General features: G+C 47.8%; 2 protein-coding genes across 2 annotated transcripts in view; one reads left to right on the forward strand and one right to left on the reverse strand.

Moving 5' to 3' along the window:
* The window catches only part of LOC144158244 (uncharacterized), a gene marked incomplete in the record, with an annotated part of 583,448 nt that overhangs the window by 409,263 nt on the left and 155,545 nt on the right, over window positions 1-18,640 (reverse strand).
* Window positions 1,385-18,497, forward strand: LOC144159737 (uncharacterized). The gene is made up of 5 exons (XM_077691436.1): window positions 1,385-2,469; window positions 9,403-9,508; window positions 9,595-9,712; window positions 10,152-11,110; window positions 18,438-18,497. Exons 1-5 carry the CDS (start codon window positions 1,385-1,387, stop codon window positions 18,495-18,497), a joined length of 2,328 nt encoding a protein of 775 aa, XP_077547562.1.

Below are 18,640 nucleotides of genomic sequence, written 5' to 3' on the forward strand. Positions count from 1 at the left end.
ATACCCCTAGCGCTAAATACATGTGGAAAAACGAATGCAGGATTGCTTTTTTGAGTACATAACATGGTGATACGGTGACTGATAATCGAAGCACCCCAATACTTCATTGTGGCAGTGATTTCCGCACAGCGCCACCAGCAGAGCAGCGTTAGGGCTAGACATGTAACTTCGAACATTCAAACACACATTGCCAAAAGCATAAGTAGGCGTAAAATTCGAAGATCCAGTTAAATCAACAAAAATGTGCACACACCTGCGAGTAGGAGTATTTGCACGACATACTCCCCACTATTTTCCTCGTTCGTGGGGTCTTCCCATAGGGCTGTGTAGGTAGCTCTGTTGTCGAAGTCGTTCTCGTCGCGCGGGTCAAAATCCAGTATGTCCTCGACTGGTATCTCATGCAACCTATTGTCGATGTCTTCGACGAAGCGCACGAGCGCATACATGCTTTCTTTGAAAGCGGAGCGATACCGCCCCAGCACGCCAAACGATTAAACCCTGATAATACAATACGCAATACTAGGGTGACCACGACGACCACAGCTTGGAAAAAGACGCGCCTGAACCTGTTGAACGCTGAACGCACTTGTAAGCGTGAGCACCGCCCCCTAGGTTGATATGTGTTCCAGTAGACAAGCATGGTCAGAACTGCCGTATTATTATTTCACCTACGTGTTTTAATAGTTTATTTTTATTTATAGCACAATATATTATTAAAACCAAAAAATTCCCCCGCATTTCCCCGAGGGGGAGAATGTGAAAGTGCGAATGCACGGTTGTCGGCCCGCTTGCGGCGCTTGCGCTCGGCCCCCGCAGCCCACCGCCTCGCCGCCTTGTCTTCCATCTCTTCCATCGGGTTTGTAGTATCACGTGTACACCACGCAGTTATCAAGCCGCGATAACGCCGCTGAGTCGCCAACGCACGCCGCTGACGACGTAGTTTGAATGCGTTAAAGATATAAGGCGCGTCACTAACACTGATATCAGCGTCGCATCCGTGGCTTGGTCGGTAGAGCGTCGCGCTGCGGCCGCAAAGTCCTCGGATCGAAACCTGGCGCCGGATGCTGTTTCTTTTTTAAATATAGAGGAGCACTGCGGACGCCGCCGCCGCCGCCGCCGCCGGCGGTGGATGGTTTGGGGTCGCTTATAAAGTGCATTCGCACTTAAAATATTTGTGGTTCACGAAAAAGTAGTGCGACATTTTCCCGACATTTTTTTATGCAATGAAATGCAAGCAAGCGAAGCCAGCGAAGCCGCCAAGCCAAGCTAGACTGGCAGTTGTTGGGTCCCGCCTGTTCGTCGGCACACCAACGCCGATCGAGTTTCTTTCCGTGTCGCTTTATTTAGAATACACAACCATCATTGTACACGCTGTGCGCAAAGCATGGGGCCACCGAAAAGGCGGAAAACCTATCTTGACACTGGTTCCAGTGCCCCCATTCCGAGGGCAACGCGGTGGCGTATGTGTAACAATGCAAGTGCTGTCAACGCCGCAAATCGCGCACTGCCACCCCCGAGTCCCGGTAGTCAGGGATTTGCGCCAGCAAACGAAGATTCTGGGCGAGCAAGCGAGGACTTTGCACAATCCAGCAAAGACTGTGTAGAAGGAAGTCCTCTGTATGACGACTGGGACGAGCTGTCTGACGATCCGGGATCACCTGCTCCGGAGGCACCGCTGCCTGTACCGGAGACATTCGACGCGGAGGATGACGCAAACGACGTAGATGAAACTCCAGCAGCATCACTCCAGTCTGAACAAGAAAGCACAACCCCGATCTTCGAAGCCAAGGAGCTCTTGAAGCCGTTCACCGAAGATTCGGCTTTCACGCGCGGTGACGCGTACACAATGCTCTTAGACGTCGCGATCCGGTTCGGGCTCTCTTGGATGGCAATCGAAGCTGTGCAAAAGCTGTTCAACAACCTCATTGGGCAAAAAGCATTTCCCGAAAGCAAATACCTATTGAAGAAGTTTTGCGGCGTCGACTTGGGTGATCTAGTCTTTCATTTTTATTGTGAGGACTGCATGGCTCTCCTAGCCAAAGCCACCGGCAGCGTCGAAGAACGCCAGCAGCTGGAAGTCACGTGTGGACAGTGCGGCAAAGAGTACGTGGGGCGGAAGCTTGTGCGTTCGGGAAGCTTTTTCGTTGGTCTGCCTTTGAAGAAACAGCTTGGCTCGCTACTTTCGAGCAAAACCGTCAGCGATGCTGTAGCCACAACTTTAGGCAAACCTTCCCACAACGTTGGTAGTTCAGGAATGAACGACGTTACTGATGGACACCACTATCAGTCTGTGCGCTGTCAGAGAGGAGTATCTCCCACTGACTTGACCCTGACCTTGAATTCGGATGGGAGCCCAGTTTTCAAGTCATCAACGTACAGTATATGGCCTGTGCAAGCCCTCCTGAATGAACTCCCCCCTTTGCTGCGCTGGGCCAACGTGATGATGCCATTCCTTTGGTATGGCAAGCATAGGCGTGCGAACAGGGGGGGCAGGGGGGGCGGCCGCCCCCCCTAATCATCTGAAGGGGGGCGCCAAATTTGTCCGATACCTTGCCGATGTAACACATGAAAGTAAAAATTTCTTCTCAGAAATATTTTGTGTGTTACAATTCCATCGCATTGAAATAAAAATTTTATAACTATCCCTCTTTGCACTGCGTTCGGACCGCTAGTGGGCACGGTTGCAGCGGACGGGCACGGTTGCAGCGGACGGTTGCAGTGAGTGGGCACGGTTGCAGCGGACGGGCCGCAATGGCTCAAAATCCACTCTCGTTCTTCGTTCAGGTGATGCTGCCGATCCTGACTTTTGGCACGCCGCCCTTCTACGCCTGCGTGGGTTACCAGCTGCAAGTCACGGTTCCCGCCAAACCACTCCAGTCTGCGCACCGTGTTCCAGTGACGGAATTCATCGTGCTTACGACTTCTTCCGTCGATGTTCGCTTCCCTTGCCCGAGCGCTTCATCGTCATCAACAGCCCCAGCAGCGCCAGCTACAAAAGAGCGGTCCTTCTTGGAATTCACCAGTGGGCACGGTTGCAGCGGACGGGCCGCAATGGCTCAAAATCCACTCTCGTTCTTCGTTCAGGTGATGCTGCCGATCCTGACTTTTGGCACGCCGCCCTTCTACGCCTGCGTGGGTTACCAGCTGCAAGTCACGGTTCCCGCCAAACCACTCCAGTCTGCGCACCGTGTTCCAGTGACGGAATTCATCGTGCTTACGACTTCTTCCGTCGATGTTCGCTTCCCTTGCCCGAGCGCTTCATCGTCATCAACAGCCCCAGCAGCGCCAGCTTCAAAAGAGCGGTCCTTCTTGGAATTCACCAGTGGGCACGGTTGCAGCGGACGGGCCGCAATGGCTCAAAATCCACTCTCGTTCTTCGTTCAGGTGATGCTGCCGATCCTGACTTTTGGCACGCCGCCCTTCTACGCCTGCGTGGGTTACCAGCTGCAAGTCACGGTTCCCGCCAAACCACTCCAGTCTGCGCACCGTGTTCCAGTGACGGAATTCATCGTGCTTACGACTTCTTCCGTCGATGTTCGCTTCCCTTGCCCGAGCGCTTCATCGTCATCAACAGCCCCAGCAGCGCCAGCTTCAAAAGAGCGGTCCTTCTTGGAATTCACCAGTGCGCACGGTTGCAGCGGACGGGCCGCAATGGCTCAAAATCCACTCTCGTTCTTCGTTCAGGTGATGCTGCCGATCCTGACTTTTGGCACGCCGCCCTTCTACGCCTGCGTGGGTTACCAGCTGCAAGTCACGGTTCCCGCCAAACCACTCCAGTCTGCGCACCGTGTTCCAGTGACGGAATTCATCGTGCTTACGACTTCTTCCGTCGATGTTCGCTTCCCTTGCCCGAGCGCTTCATCGTCATCAACAGCCCCAGCAGCGCCAGCTACAAAAGAGCGGTCCTTCTTGGAATTCACCAGTGGGCACGGTTGCAGCGGACGGGCCGCAATGGCTCAAAATCCACTCTCGTTCTTCGTTCAGGTTATGCTGCCGATCTTGACTTTTGGCACGCCGCCCTTCTACGCCTGCGTGGGTTACCAGCTGCAAGTCACGGTTCTCGCCAAACCACTCCAGTCTGCGCACCGTGTTCCAGTGACGGAATTCATCGTGCTTACGACTTCTTCCGTCGATGTTCGCTTCCCTTGCCCGAGCGCTTCATCGTCATGAACAGCCCCAGCAGCGCCAGCTACAAAAGAGCGGTCCTTCTTGGAATTCACCAGTGGGCACGGTTGCAGCGGACGGGCCGCAATGGCTCAAAATCCACTCTCGTTCTTCGTTCAGGTGATGCTGCCGATCCTGACTTTTGGCACGCCGCCCTTCTACGCCTGCGTGGGTTACCAGCTGCAAGTCACGGTTCCCGCCAAACCACTCCAGTCTGCGCACCGTGTTCCAGTGACGGAATTCATCGTGCTTACGACTTCTTCCGTCGATGTTCGCTTCCCTTGCCCGAGCGCTTCATCGTCATCAACAGCCCCAGCAGCGCCAGCTTCAAAAGAGCGGTCCTTCTTGGAATTCACCAGTGGGCACGGTTGCAGCGGACGGGCCGCAATGGCTCAAAATCCACTCTCGTTCTTCGTTCAGGTGATGCTGCCGATCCTGACTTTTGGCACGCCGCCCTTCTACGCCTGCGTGGGTTACCAGCTGCAAGTCACGGTTCCCGCCAAACCACTCCAGTCTGCGCACCGTGTTCCAGTGACGGAATTCATCGTGCTTACGACTTCTTCCGTCGATGTTCGCTTCCCTTGCCCGAGCGCTTCATCGTCATCAACAGCCCCAGCAGCGCCAGCTTCAAAAGAGCGGTCCTTCTTGGAATTCACCAGTGGGCACGGTTGCAGCGGACGGGCCGCAATGGCTCAAAATCCACTCTCGTTCTTCGTTCAGGTGATGCTGCCGATCCTGACTTTTGGCACGCCGCCCTTCTACGCCTGCGTGGGTTACCAGCTGCAAGTCACGGTTCCCGCCAAACCACTCCAGTCTGCGCACCGTGTTCCAGTGACGGAATTCATCGTGCTTACGACTTCTTCCGTCGATGTTCGCTTCCCTTGCCCGAGCGCTTCATCGTCATCAACAGCCCCAGCAGCGCCAGCTTCAAAAGAGCGGTCCTTCTTGGAATTCACCAGTGGGCACGGTTGCAGCGGACGGGCCGCAATGGCTCAAAATCCAATCTCGTTCTTCGTTCAGGTGCGTAACTGTACTTCACTGTATGCTAGAAAGAGTGACAAGCTCTGTCTTTTGCTGCTCCCGTGCCCACGGGTATTTTGTGAAGTTTTGTCTGACTGCCTTAACACTGGCATTCTTTTATTAATGGCTGGGGATATAGAAGCCAACCCCGGTCCTCAGAAGAAGGTGCCCTCACAAAAAAGCAAACTTCCTAACCCCTCCGAGAGTGACTCATCGGCCGAACTAGACGAAAGCAGTGAAATGTTACAAATTCTAAAACAACTTCAGGCACAGTCATCGGCCATAACAGCTAGCCACGAAGAATTAAAAAAAGGTGTGGCAGAAATTCGCAACAGCCAACGAAACATTGAGTCTTCTTTAGCTAGCTTCGGGAACAGGCTGACCATTGCTGAAGAAAAAATTCAAAATCTAGAAGAAAACAGCGGAGTGGTAAAGTCAGCGGATCGTACGATAAAAGAGCTTCAGGAACAAAACGTACTTTTGCAAAATCGTGTTGATGAGCAAGAGGACAGGGCCAGACGCGACAACCTGCTGTTTCATGGAATTCCCGATGAAAACGAAAGTTGGGCCGAAAGCGAGAAAAAAATATTAGAACTCTTATCGTCATGTCCCGATACTCACATCGACGATAGCTGCATTGAACGTGCGCATCGACTCGGGCAGTTTCATGAGGCAAAGTGTCGTCCTTTAATTGTGAAATTCGCTAGTTTCAAAACAAGAGATAAAATTTTTCAAGCAAAACCAAAGCTCAAAGAACTGGATGTGAGTGTTAGCGAAGACTACTCGCCTGGAACGCGCATAGCTCACAAAAAGCTAATCGAATTCGCGAAATCCCAGCCCGGTACCCCTTCCTTTAAATTGAAATACAGAAAACTATTATTGAACGGGAAATACTACTCGTATGATCCGTTGATGGCCGAAGTCGTCGAATCCGGGACGATTTCTCATGCTTCAGATACTAAATCCCTTGCACCAACACAGCCAAAATCCTCTGACATATCCTCCACCCAGCATTGGGATCCAGTAGCCAGCACTTCTAACACAAAAAACACATCGCAATAACGGTTGGCGAGGGGTGTGGCTACACAATCCTCATTTCAGGATGTTTCTGTTCTGTTTACGAACATTAGAATTGTACTAAAAAGGCGTACAGAACTTTCCGCGGCAATCAATTCACGTTCCGCAAATATCGTTGCTTTAACGGAAACATGGCTTCACCGTAATATACGTGACTCTGAAATCTTCGAAACACCCAGCACGTTTCACATTTATCGCTGCGATAGAGAAGCGAGGCAAGGTGGGGGCGTGCTTGTTGCGATAAATAAACAGTTTGAGTCCTTTGCCCTCAATATTCCGACAAATCTAGAAATAGTCTGGGTATCCGTAAAACTATCCCATCGCCGCTTTATCTTGGCCGTATGCTATCGACCGCCAAATGCCTCCTCCTCTTTTGCCGCAGAGCTTCACGACACCATAAATTCTGTAATAACCCGTTATCCTTCAGTCCCCCTCTTTCTATTGGGTGATTTTAACCTCTCTGGGATTACGTGGACCGAACCGACGCCACATTCAAACCCAGTCTCTTCCATTTGTGAGGAATTCATAAATTTATGCTCCACATTTAACCTAACACAAATAGTAGACCAACCTACTCGGACAACCCCCACAAGCTCAAACTTATTAGATCTAGTTCTTACAACTTGCCCAGACTTGTGCTCTCCGATAACGTTCATGCCTAAGTTGAGTGATCATTCATTACTGAATTTTTCTATTTCAATTCCAGTAAAAAAGCTTACTAGAACAACCAAAATTTTAAGTGATTACCGGAACGCGGATTTCGCCAAAATCAATGACGAGCTACACACTTTCCTGACGACGTATTTGACAGGTTTTGAGAACCACTCTGTAGAATATAACTGGTGTTTAGTCAAAAACAAAATCCTTGAGCTGACCCACCGTTTCGTTCCTGCACGCGTAATCTCGTACAACCCTAAAGCGCCCTGGTACAACGCCCATATTCGACGGCTTTCAAACAGAAAAAAACGCTTGTATCGCCTGGCGAAAAAATCCCAAAGCCAACACCGGTGGACTTTGTACCGCGCAGCTGCAGAAGCGTACGTTTCAGCGGTTCAAACCGCAAAAAAGGATTTCCTTAAAAACACGTTACCAAGCATGTTGCTTAATAACACCAAAAAATTTTGGAATGTTCTCAACCCCCCCGAAAACAATAGAATAGTTCTTACAAGCCCTAAAGGTGAACCAATTGGCGACAAAGAATGCTCAACCGTATTAAACAGTGTGTTTTCTGATTCGTTTACAAAGCCGTCATGTTCGCAACTACCAGAGTTTCCGCGCAATACATATGTGCCTATGTATCCAATAATAATTGACACCGGTGGTATTTCTAAGATTATTAATTCTATTAAAACATCGGGGGCGTTTGGCGTTGATGGTATAAGTCCTAAATTTATAAAAAACACCAATGTATGTTGTTCCATTCTGTTTGCTAAAATCTTTCAGCAATCTTTGGACACCGGCGAATTACCAGATGATTTCAAAATCGGAAAGGTGGTACCAGCGTTCAAATCTGGAGATAAGCATTCACCCTTAAACTACAGACCCATTTCCATCACTAGCGTGCCGTGCAAAATTCTTGAGCATATAATATATTCGCACATCTGCAACTTCCTCGAGTCCAACTCATTTTTTCACCCATCCCAGCATGGCTTCCGCAAAACATTCTCTTGTGAGACGCAACTGCACCTATTCACTCACAAACTTCATGCTATTCTTGACCGTCGTTCTTTCGCAGACTGCATTTTTTTAGATTTTGCAAAAGCTTTTGATAAGGTCTCTCATCGGTTACTTCTACTAAAACTCCGCAATATTGGAATTGAAACTAACGTATTAAAGTGGCTTGAAAGTTTCCTTACTAATCGCCAACAGTTTGTCACAGCTAACGACGTTAGCTCATCGCTTGCCCCCGTAATATCAGGCGTCCCTCAAGGAACAGTCCTCGGCCCTTTACTTTTTCTTATTTACATAAACGACCTACCTAACTGCGTTTCCTCTTCGATTCATTTATTTGCCGATGATTGTGTTTTTTTCCGAGAAATAACAACTAATGACGACATTCATGCTCTTCAAAGTGACATCAATGTCATTTCCAACTGGTGTAACACGTGGCAGATGAAGCTAAACGTTAAAAAATGTAAATTCATGCGCGTTTCACGTCTTTCGACAATCCCACCCTCGTATCACCTGGATCACATTGCTCTTGAATCAGTCCCATCGTACAAATATCTCGGCCTTCATATAACAACTGATCTTTCCTAGAAAAAACATATTGATTTCATCACCAACAAAGCAAATCGTATGCTCGGTTATCTTAAACGAAACTTTCAGTCTGCTCCTTCATCTATCAAGCTACTTTTTTACAAATCCATTGTCCGCAGCCAACTCGAGTACGCCTCATCGATATGGGATCCTCACATAGAAATACTTGTTCATCAACTAGAAATGATACAAAACAACTCTGCGCGTTTCATTCTTTCAAATTATCAGCGAGCATCCAGTGTGTCTACAATGAAATTGAACTTGGGACTGCCATTGCTCACCACGCGTCGTAAAATCGCTCGGCTCTGCCTTTTCCATAAAATCTTTTATCATGATACCCTTCACGACTTTCTTATAACCCCACCGTCATATCTGTCTTCACGTCTTGACCACTCCCACAAAGTAGGCCAAATTTCATGCCGTACAACAACTTTTTCTAAATCATTTATCCCGTCAACGTCAAAAGACTGGAACCACCTTCCCCGTGACATTACTGCAATCGTTCATTCCGAGTTGTTTAATGCTGCTCTTCATAATACCGTTGTGTAACCTTATTTTTAACAAAGCGGCGTGCGTTGTATAAACACCTTTTTGCTGTTGTTATCTCGTGTACGTGCAATTTGAGCCACTGTACAATGTCTATTGTGACATATTTTGTACTTACGCTGCTACGTTTTGTTATTGTTTTATTTCGTACCCCACTCCCCTCTTCAATGTATTCACACTGAGGGTATTCACAAATAAAAAAATAAAAATAAATAAAAATAGGCCTTCAGTGGATAGAGGTCGGGAGTTGCTGTAGGGGAGGGGGGGGGGGAGCGCCGCGATAAGACTTTGCTCCCCCCAAATCGAGAACTCTGCGCACGCCTATGATGGCAAGTCACATCCAGATATGACTCTGCTCCTTCAAGCTTTCGTGGATGAGATGGAGGAGCTCAACAGAACTGGGGTCATCTGGACGTCCCTGAATGGATGTGTGCATTCCAAGGCAAGTTCTTTCTATTTTTGCTTTATTGTATGTTTCAGGCCTGACCGTGTAGCGTTCTTATCACTGATTCTATACTTTGTGTGCAGGTGTTCTGTATCTGTTGCTGCGCGGATGCACCAGCTAGGGCAGCAATGCAGAATGTGAAGCAATTCAACGGCTTCTACGGCTGCAGCTGGTGCTACCATCCTGGCACCAAGGTTGGAGGTAAATTCTCTATTGTTTCATTCAAGTTGTCATAGCGAAGTTTTAGCACGAAAGTTCTTAAGGGCTGCCTGTTGTTGACTTGTGTTAAAGGTACTATATATTTGTAAACTAAGTCCACAGAGCAAAATTTAGCTTGCAACCTTAGTAGACTCACGCTTTTCGCAGAATGGGCTGTCACTGATGATATTGCTCAGTACACAAAAGCATGTCAGTGGTTCTTTCCTCAGCAGGTAGCTACGGAAAGCGTGCATTTGTCAAGAAATGGCTGCCAAAAGTACCATGAAAACTGATGAACACTGCCCCATTTCCTATTTTGGTACCGCCTCCTTCCCTATATATGTTAAGCCAATGTGTAGAAGTTTTTGGCGGCAAATTTTTCAAGATGGTTGTGCATATTACAAAATTAAAGCATGGATTTTTTTTTCATCTTCCAATTTAGGCATTGTGAAGTACTGCGTAGACGAGCCTTACCCTGACCGAACTGATGGTGAAGTCGTTGAAGACATGACAACCGCCTACAATGAAGATCAGACAATACGAGGAGTTAAGGGGCCATGCCCCTTAATAAACTTGGATGGATTTGCTGCTGTCTGGTCATGGTGCCCAGATTATATGCACTGTGTGCTTTTGGGTGTAGCACGTCAATTGGCTGACATTTGGTTTTCCGATCGCCTGCACAAGCCGAAGAGTTCAAAGGAGCTTGATGACTCGGAACCAGGGTTCTACATTGGCAAAAAGTCTCAAGTAGACTTTTTAGACGAAAGACTGTGCTCAATCCGCATGCCGGAGTGTTTTAATCGCCAGCCACGATCCCTACTAGCACGCAGCAACTGGAAAGCGTCAGAGTGGCAGTGTTGGTTGCTGTATTACAGTGTGCCCTGCCTCAGTGGTGTGCTTGATGACACCTACCTAGACCACTGGAGCCTTTTTGTGGCTGGAGTGTACCTGCTGCTTAAAGACACTGTCACGAAGTCGGACATCGACCAATCTACACGGCTTCTAACTCAGTTTGTTGTTGGCATGCAGTTCCTGTATCATGATCAGGAAATGACGTACAACGTTCATCAACTGCTGCACTTGCCGAAGTCTGTTCTGCTGTTTGGCCCATTGTGGGCACACTCCTGTTTCACATTTGAAACAAACATAGGCCGACTTCAGAAGCTAGTGACCTCAGCAAATGGTGTTGCCTTACAAATAGCAACGCGACTGCTCCTACAAATCAGCTTTTCTGCCATGAAGGCTTCAGCGTCGGATCATGCCCTTGCACTCATGGGAAAAAAAACAAATCCCACTGGCGACCTTACTCCACTAGGAAAGGCAGAAGCAGTAGAGGTCACCCTTATTTCTGAGCATGTGCAGTTGCATGGTAGCGAAGTTACAGAGTTCAGGAGGTTGAATGTCAGTGGTGCTATTATTTGCTCCACCAAATATGACCGACATGTGCGCATTGACAGCACAGCAGTACTGCTGCCAGGGGGCATTCGCACCAAAGCAGAAAGAATATTTCGGGCTAGAGAGGCGAGTGGCACAGAAAGGTTTTTCATTTTGGCACACGTGTATGGCACCAAACCTCTGCAGCCATGTGCACACATAAATGAAGCTCGGCGCACGAAACGTCTAAGGTTGTATGAAATAGACCACAATGCTTGACCTTGTGCGCACCTCTCCATTGCTGGCAGGGATTTTTTTTGTGACCTGGTGAACAGCTATCAGTGGTCATGAATTATTGCATAAGGGCATATCTTCATTCTTAAGAAACTTTGACTCATGGTAGCCAACTTATTGTTACTTATTAAGAAATGTATTTTAATGAAGTGTGTGCTTTGTTTTGTGGGTTTGTTTACCACTTGTCAGGAAATCCTCTGCTGTTACTGTGCCTTTTCTGTTTTTGTCATTTTTGAGCTATTTGTGTTTTCCACCTGTATAGCTATGTTGTTGATAACATGTCCCTGGTTTTTTTCAGATATTTGTGCGTACTGGCTTCTCCAGTCATTTTTTTCTCCAGTTACAGAGCTATGAGTGATTTTCATTGCACCACCGTTCTGAAATATTTTTCTCTTTCTGTTAAATGAAAAGCCTTGGGCTATTTGTATTGTTTTTCTGCATTGTCTGGCTGCACACTGCTTCCTCATCCTGTTGTGTTGCAAGTTTCAGACTGCATCTGGCCATCTTGAATAAGAGAGAGAGGGTTGTACTGCTCAGATCATTGTGGCTTGATCTTCAGTGTTGCTGATATGATGGCATGGTTGGAGAATGGTCCTGATTTGTGAAAAATTGTTTGCACAACTGTGTGGTGCGTGAATGCTAATTCTCAGCTGGGGGTTTACATTTTCCTGACTGCGTGTATTGTAGTTGATCGTAGTGCACTAGCTTTTACTCTGTTAAACTTTACTTTGTGCTGAGAACTTGTGTGCTCTGTGAATTCTTTACATTCAGTCACTTATTCAAAACTGCTGCCTGTTTAATAAATCTTCTTCCTGAGATAGACAGCTCATGCGTGCCTGCTCTCCTAGCCCCTTAATTTCACTTTTCTAAGAAAAAAACGCGCCACCAACGTAAAAACCCTTAGGAATGTGCAATGCTGAATCATTGAACATCTGCTAGCAGTTTATGCCATTCCTGTTTATCCACAGTAATGAGTGCACAACCAAAACAACAAGCAAAGATCAATGCACACTGGTCATCTAAGCAGCCAGCGCCAAAAATGTTCATTTCTTTTCAACCCTGCCTAGGAGACAGCAATACAACTGAGAAAGTTGGTGGCAGTATTTCCGATGAAAATGTCAATTTAGGGCGGGAGCATTATGGAGCTGCTGCTTACTGCTTTTTCTGTTACCTTGTGCATAATTGTTAGCAGTGTGATACCAGCTGGATCTCCTCCAGCTACACAGTATAGTGCTCATTTTCATTGAGGAATCAAAACAAGAAACAATCTAATGTAATACAGTAAAGTACTAGCTTGTGTGTTCTTTCAATCGGAAAACTTGGAAGTTGGGAGAAGAACGTTGCGGCGTACGCTTGCACATATTGTAATTGAAGTAATTACTTTTGTTTGGAAAAGTTAACTTCCAAAGAAACTGCCCTGTACTCAATGCTGCCAGATATCTGGGTAAATGTAGACTGAGAGGGGTAATTATAAAGCTACAGTTGCACCAGGGTACGCAAGTATAGATTACAGCATGGTTGATTCAACTGCACCAGTTCAGAGTTTGGAAGAACATGTAGGATCCCAAGTTGTGTGAATTAAACCTCTGGAGCAGTCATAATACACAATTGCTAAAATTCATTCATGCTGTCCCCTTCTAATATGATTCCTTTTTAACATTATCTCTACAGATAAAAGTAGCATTGATATAGCTTTGAATGAGGGGAGTGACCAGAGAAAAATTAATTTCCAGCAAGAAATCGTCATTTTCTGGATTGATATGCCCATTCCAGCCAGCTGGGGAAATATGGTTTACAGCTGGAAATAATTCCAGCCAGATCGTAAAATTCCCGGCAGGAAAAATTGGTGTTAAGGCTGGAAATTCTTACATCCAGCCTGGACTGTTTATGCTTCCAGCCAGAAACTGCTGTTTAAAGCTGGAACTGAAAAATCATCCTGGAAATGTGGCTGGAAATGCTCATTTCCAGCCAGAAAATGGAGCTAATTTTCATCTGGGTTATTGTTGAATTTTCACAGACGCCCTCTGTACACGCGAAGTGCTTCACTAATAAATGATTGTAAGTGAGGTACCCTCTTTCGCTTCCAAGTGTGGGTGCGGGAAGATCCAGCAACCCTTTAAATGACTACTGCATGCGCTCTTGAGAATGGTCTCTTTAAAATGGTGTAGCAGCTTGTCCGACTCACCTAGAGTGCACCACACACGCTCTATCTGCCCGGTTTATGTGCGAAAAGTTGGAATAAAAAATGCTAATGAACTATGAACCCCATATGAACAGCGAACCCTTACATTATTATGCAGATAACAATGAGACGAAAAACCCGAAGTTGTCACCGTTCAATGGCCCAGGAATTTTAAGCACCATCAACTGGAAAAAGACAGACATTCCTGGCGTGAAACGGAAACAAACCCAGTTGGACGCGGGCTGAAAGTCAAATCGCCATCTGCGCAGATTGCGATTTCGCTTACATAGGTGAATCGGGTAACTTCAAACAGAGATTACGGCAGCACCAGAACGATGTAAAAAACAAGTGTGTGGCGTCGAATGCTCTTGCCGAGCACGTGGGTGCAACGGGCCATGGGATTGTTTAGGATAATTCCACAATCATTGGCCAAGAAAGGAACTTCAGATCGCGGCTCTATCTCGAATCTCTGGAAATACAGACGACAAGTCATACACTTAATCGAAATGAAGGATCCCTCCCCCCGTCGTACACACGCTGCCTACGTCACGTGCTCAAGAAAAATAAGCGTGCATGAACTTTTATTCGCCTCATTGTGAACAAGGCTTCAGTAACGAAGCCGAAACGTCTTGTTGTTGTTTTAAAGTTTTTAAGTTTCTTTTGGTCGGTGTCTCCGCTTCTACTCCAACATGTTTCCCGACCAGACGGGTTTCCGTCAAACCCTCGACTTCACGGCCGAATCATGTAATCCCAGTTGTGTGCACACACATGCGCATGACCCGCGTACCCGCTGAGACCAATAGAGGTGAGAAGCGAAAATTCACCAAAATTCACGGCGTCATGCTTTCGCATCAAATCACATGGGCAGGCCCAGTAACTGTCTTGTTATTTATATGGTTAACATTAGCGCTTATGGATGTCACAGGACCTTTTCTTGACGGAGTAAGCTTTAATGGCTATTTCTGAGGCTTGTTGCTAAGATTTTACATGTCAAGAAAACTGGTACTCTTCTCAGTACTTCAGCCCCTACTATTCAAGCCTAAATTCAGTAACGTACGTAAATTTAGATGTACACTCAAAATTCCCAATCTGTACCTATAAATAACACGGCGAACCTGCAGAAAAACCGCTTTTTAACTAAATCTTTTTGTTCAAGTTCTCGATCAAGTTGTGCTTTTGGGGCCGTGAAAAACTTCCAATATGAAGTTTTTCCCGTCCCAGCAAGAGGTCGAGGTGCTGCCTAAACAGAAGTCACTTTAAAGCACCAAGCGCTTCCTCTGACTGTTTACTGCGCATGCGTTTAGGCAAGAGCACTGTGGCAAACTTGCCAGCGCAGCACATTGTCGCATCTATTTGAAAGGCCACAATGCTAAGCGTCCAGGAAATTCTTTGTCTGCAGAATGTGTCTGCAGATAGCACCGAAAAAGCTGCGCTGGAATGAAATAATTGATTGATTGTAGGGGCTAACGCGCCGACGCAACGCAGGTGATGAGGCGCGCCGTAATGGAGGGCTCCTGAATAATTTTGACCGCCTGGGGATCTTTAACGTGCGCCGAAATCTCGTACACACGGGCGTTTTTGCTTTCCGCCACCATCAGAAAAGCAGCCGCCGCGGCCGGGAATCGAACCCGCGACCTCGTGCTCAGCAGCGCAACGCCTTAACCACTGTACCACTACGGCGGGTGCTGGAATGAAATAAGCGCCCTACCTGCATGCCAATGAACATTTGCGAGATACGTAGCCAATGTAAAATTGGGAGTCACACGCCTAGTCTTCACCAACCGGAGGATGGAAACTTTGGTGGATTCTTTGCAGTTGCTCAACCCAGACCTCCATACGAGCCCGGCTCGTGCATCCAGAGGCTGCTGCTCCCAGCCTCTTCCCAGCCTGTCGTGTGATTGAAGTGCAGTCGCCTTGCGAGGTAGGGTCATTGACGAGGCAAAACAAAAGACTGGACGAGCGGGTGCATATTTAAGGGAAAACAACGTGTCTTTTCTTTCTGTTTCGTCGTTTCAGTCGCTGTTACTTTCTTTTCATAATTCATTAGTTCCAGTCCCACACGGCCCGAGCACAAATGAAGGTGGATTTACTTGTTCATGGCACTGTAAGTGATGCCTGTCAGGCGCAGTAACACAGGAAGGGAATGGGCAAGCTTGACTGGGCAGCCTCGATTTAACAGAGCTCCAAACAGCTGTGACAGCACCGGGCTGGACCGATGGTGACAGTGAGGAATATTCACCGTCTGCGGTGCCTGCTTCGACTGCTAGAATGAATGACAGATACACGGGCCAGCTTCTGTCTTCGTGTGTATGGAAGCTGACGCCTGACTTGTTTCATTAGTTTTATTCTTGCTTCGATCATTAAAGGTTCTAGAAAACTAAATGAGGGCTTTCCTTGCAGGATGGGTGGCCGGGTTCTGGAACTCTAATTCGTGACTAAGTCAAATCATCCCATGATCACTAAAGCTGAGAAAAGGTGGCCCCACAATCACGAATGCTGTAGCAAACTGTGGTGTGGGCTTTTTGTTCATGTGCATTTCTCTTGAGTCACTGTTGGCCTTGCTTAAATGTTTTGTTATAGGCATATTCATTGCACTTTTGCATTGCATAAAATACTTTTTGTTGAATCCTTAAAAAAACAATTTAGCCAAAGAAACTATTTAACTGAACATGTAGAGTCCTGCTGAAAGTAAACTATGTTAAGTCCACTTTTAAACTGTGCTACTTGTAAGAAGTAATGCATCTGAATGGGAAATACCAAAGTGTGTGGGAAGCATTTGTGAGAAATTGGTGCAACTTAGATCTGCTAATACCGACTTTGCAAATCGCAAGCTTGGCTTAGCTCGGTTAAATCTTGGTTTCACTTGGTTACTTTTGATTTAGCTGTAATTATTACACTATTTGTTGAAAGCCTACCTTTGTCTGTGGTTGTGGTTCCGTTTCCAGTGTTTTCCAAGCCAAACAGCTTGCCGGGCGGTACCCGTAGGGTGGGAGACGCCGCTTAATGCCGACGGCTAAAAGCCTCAAGCTAGGTGCAACACTCGGAGAAGACGGCCCTCATGGCCAAGCTCACAAGCACGTAATGAGTCACGTAGTCAGGCGCGCACCAGCTGCGAAGAGCGCATGCGCCAAGCCGACAGTGGTGGCTGCAGCGGCGAACACAGAGCTCGGCCGGGCGAGTCATAGGATGCGCAGCTCTGGTCAAATGAAGGTCAAATGTACCGCAGCAGCAAAACGCTCGGCAGGATTAGTAAAGTAAAGCCTTGCTTTAACAGGACCAGCAAGCATCCAAGGGAAACCTGCCCAAGGCATCCAAGCTTGATGTCTTGTGCTGGGTTGCCGGCGCATGCTTGGCCATTTTCAAAGAAAAAGTCACTCGCTCCTTCAAAAATATGGCAGTTGGCATTGCCAGTGAGCTTTGAGTGTCAGAGAATGATGCTCTGCACGACCGGGTGTCTGAAGTCGGCACTGTACAGCAAGAAAATAGCAAGCTCCCTTCAGGGTGAACGCCTGATCTTATTGTCTGGTCTTACTATAAACAGGGTGTCTACCGACCGGGAAAACCAGGAAAAGTCAGGAAATTGTGAGGGAATTTTTCAATCAAGTAGTACCAGTCAGGGAAAACCACTTTGGGGCCTGCCCGCACAGTTTTAGAATAGGAGAAACCAGTGTTGGAGGCACCCTAGAAGTTACCGAACGCAACAAGTTCGCGCGCGACGAAAGCGTGAACCGCATGAAACGTTTTTTGGTTTTTCTGCAAGCGATAACGCGCCGCGCATGCCTGCGGCGCGCTGACGCCTCCGCGGAAACCACCCGCACAACTTCTTGTACCATATATATCCGCACGGTGCGTGCCGAGCGCCAGGCGCCGGCCGCGGAGTAGTGCGGTAGCTCCAGCGACCATTTGTAACCGCTCTTGGAAGTGCTACTCGAGGCGCGGACGAGGCTGTTCTCGACGTCTGTGTAGTAAACGCTTCCGGTTTGGGAGTTGTGCGCGCGCGCGTTTGTGATGTTAAGACTGCGACACCGCGTTATTTCACGCCACAGTAACATGTTTAACGTAGCCGTCGTTAAATGAATTCATTTGTAGACCGTCCGGCGTACATGCTGGCCGAGTCCGACCCAGATTGTGTCAAAGTGGATTACAATGCACTTGCCTGTAACGAAGTGTTTCCCGCAAACTTTGTATTGTGTTGCGCTCGGGTTCACGTCCTTGCGATTGCTACGCCGCAACCATTCTGCCCTTCTTCGAGCGGTGACTTCTTCCGTCCGCTTGCATTGGTTCTTCACAACCCGGGGTAAGGCGAAAAATCCAACCGAGGCAGCTGTTTCATCCCCCGGCTTCTTTTTAGAATGGTTGCTGCATCCGAACACAGCGCAGTTCACCATGGTCATACGGCGACACGACGCCGCAAGCAGTGGCGTAATCACGGCACAAAACGATATAACACCCACGTGCGACACCAATCTGATGTAATAACATCTGGAATTATCAGTAATCACAACCACAAAGTCTGAACGCAAAACAATATCGATACCGCTCGTCACACTCGAGCTGTCACCAGCAATGCGGCAGCAGGAGGGCTGTACGGGGCGACCCGGGCGACCAACCAACCGACAGGAGAGTCGGCGACCAACGACATGGCGGATGAGTGCTGAGACGGGTGGCGCCATCTCGGAGCGGAGCTTCAATGAATACCTCGTATTGAAGGTCTACAAAGAACTCACTTCTCAATTGCGTCCAGTCAGTCAAAGATCTCTCGTAGTTGCAGCTCGAACCAAGTTCCAGCTGCATCTCCTAAGTAAAAGAAAACATGTCGCAAAGTTTCTTCACTGTGCCATCTGTTGAAGATCCGGATGCTCTCCAACATTCTTCTAGGTCTTCAGTGGGGGCTCCCCAGAACGATGGCTGTTTCCGGGGCTGCTGCAAGACGATTAGGGATATTGCTTCTTGCACTCTGGTGGTGGTTGCAGTGGTCGTTCTGTTGGGTCCTTCTGGCACGAGACCAAACTCGGGTGCACCTTCCGCAAAAAAAAAAAAACCCAGTGGAAGTCCAATCAGACCTGTCCAAAAGACCATTG

Source organism: Haemaphysalis longicornis, unplaced genomic scaffold (assembly GCF_048455015.1).
Source record: "Haemaphysalis longicornis isolate Haplotype H1 unplaced genomic scaffold, Haemaphysalis longicornis Haplotype H1 scaffold_10, whole genome shotgun sequence".
Lineage (NCBI taxonomy): Eukaryota > Metazoa > Arthropoda > Arachnida > Ixodida > Ixodidae > Haemaphysalis > Haemaphysalis longicornis.

Excerpts from the sequence above, each read along its gene's own strand:
- LOC144159737 (XM_077691436.1), top strand. The coding sequence starts at position 1,385 with ATGGGGCCACCGAAAAGGCGGAAAACCTATCTTGACACTGGTTCCAGT. Across the intron at positions 2,470-9,402 it reads TTCCTTTGGTATGGCAAGCA|ACATCCAGATATGACTCTGC; the intron begins TAGGCGTGCGAA and ends TGATGGCAAGTC. Across the intron at positions 9,509-9,594 it reads ATGGATGTGTGCATTCCAAG|GTGTTCTGTATCTGTTGCTG; the intron begins GCAAGTTCTTTC and ends CTTTGTGTGCAG.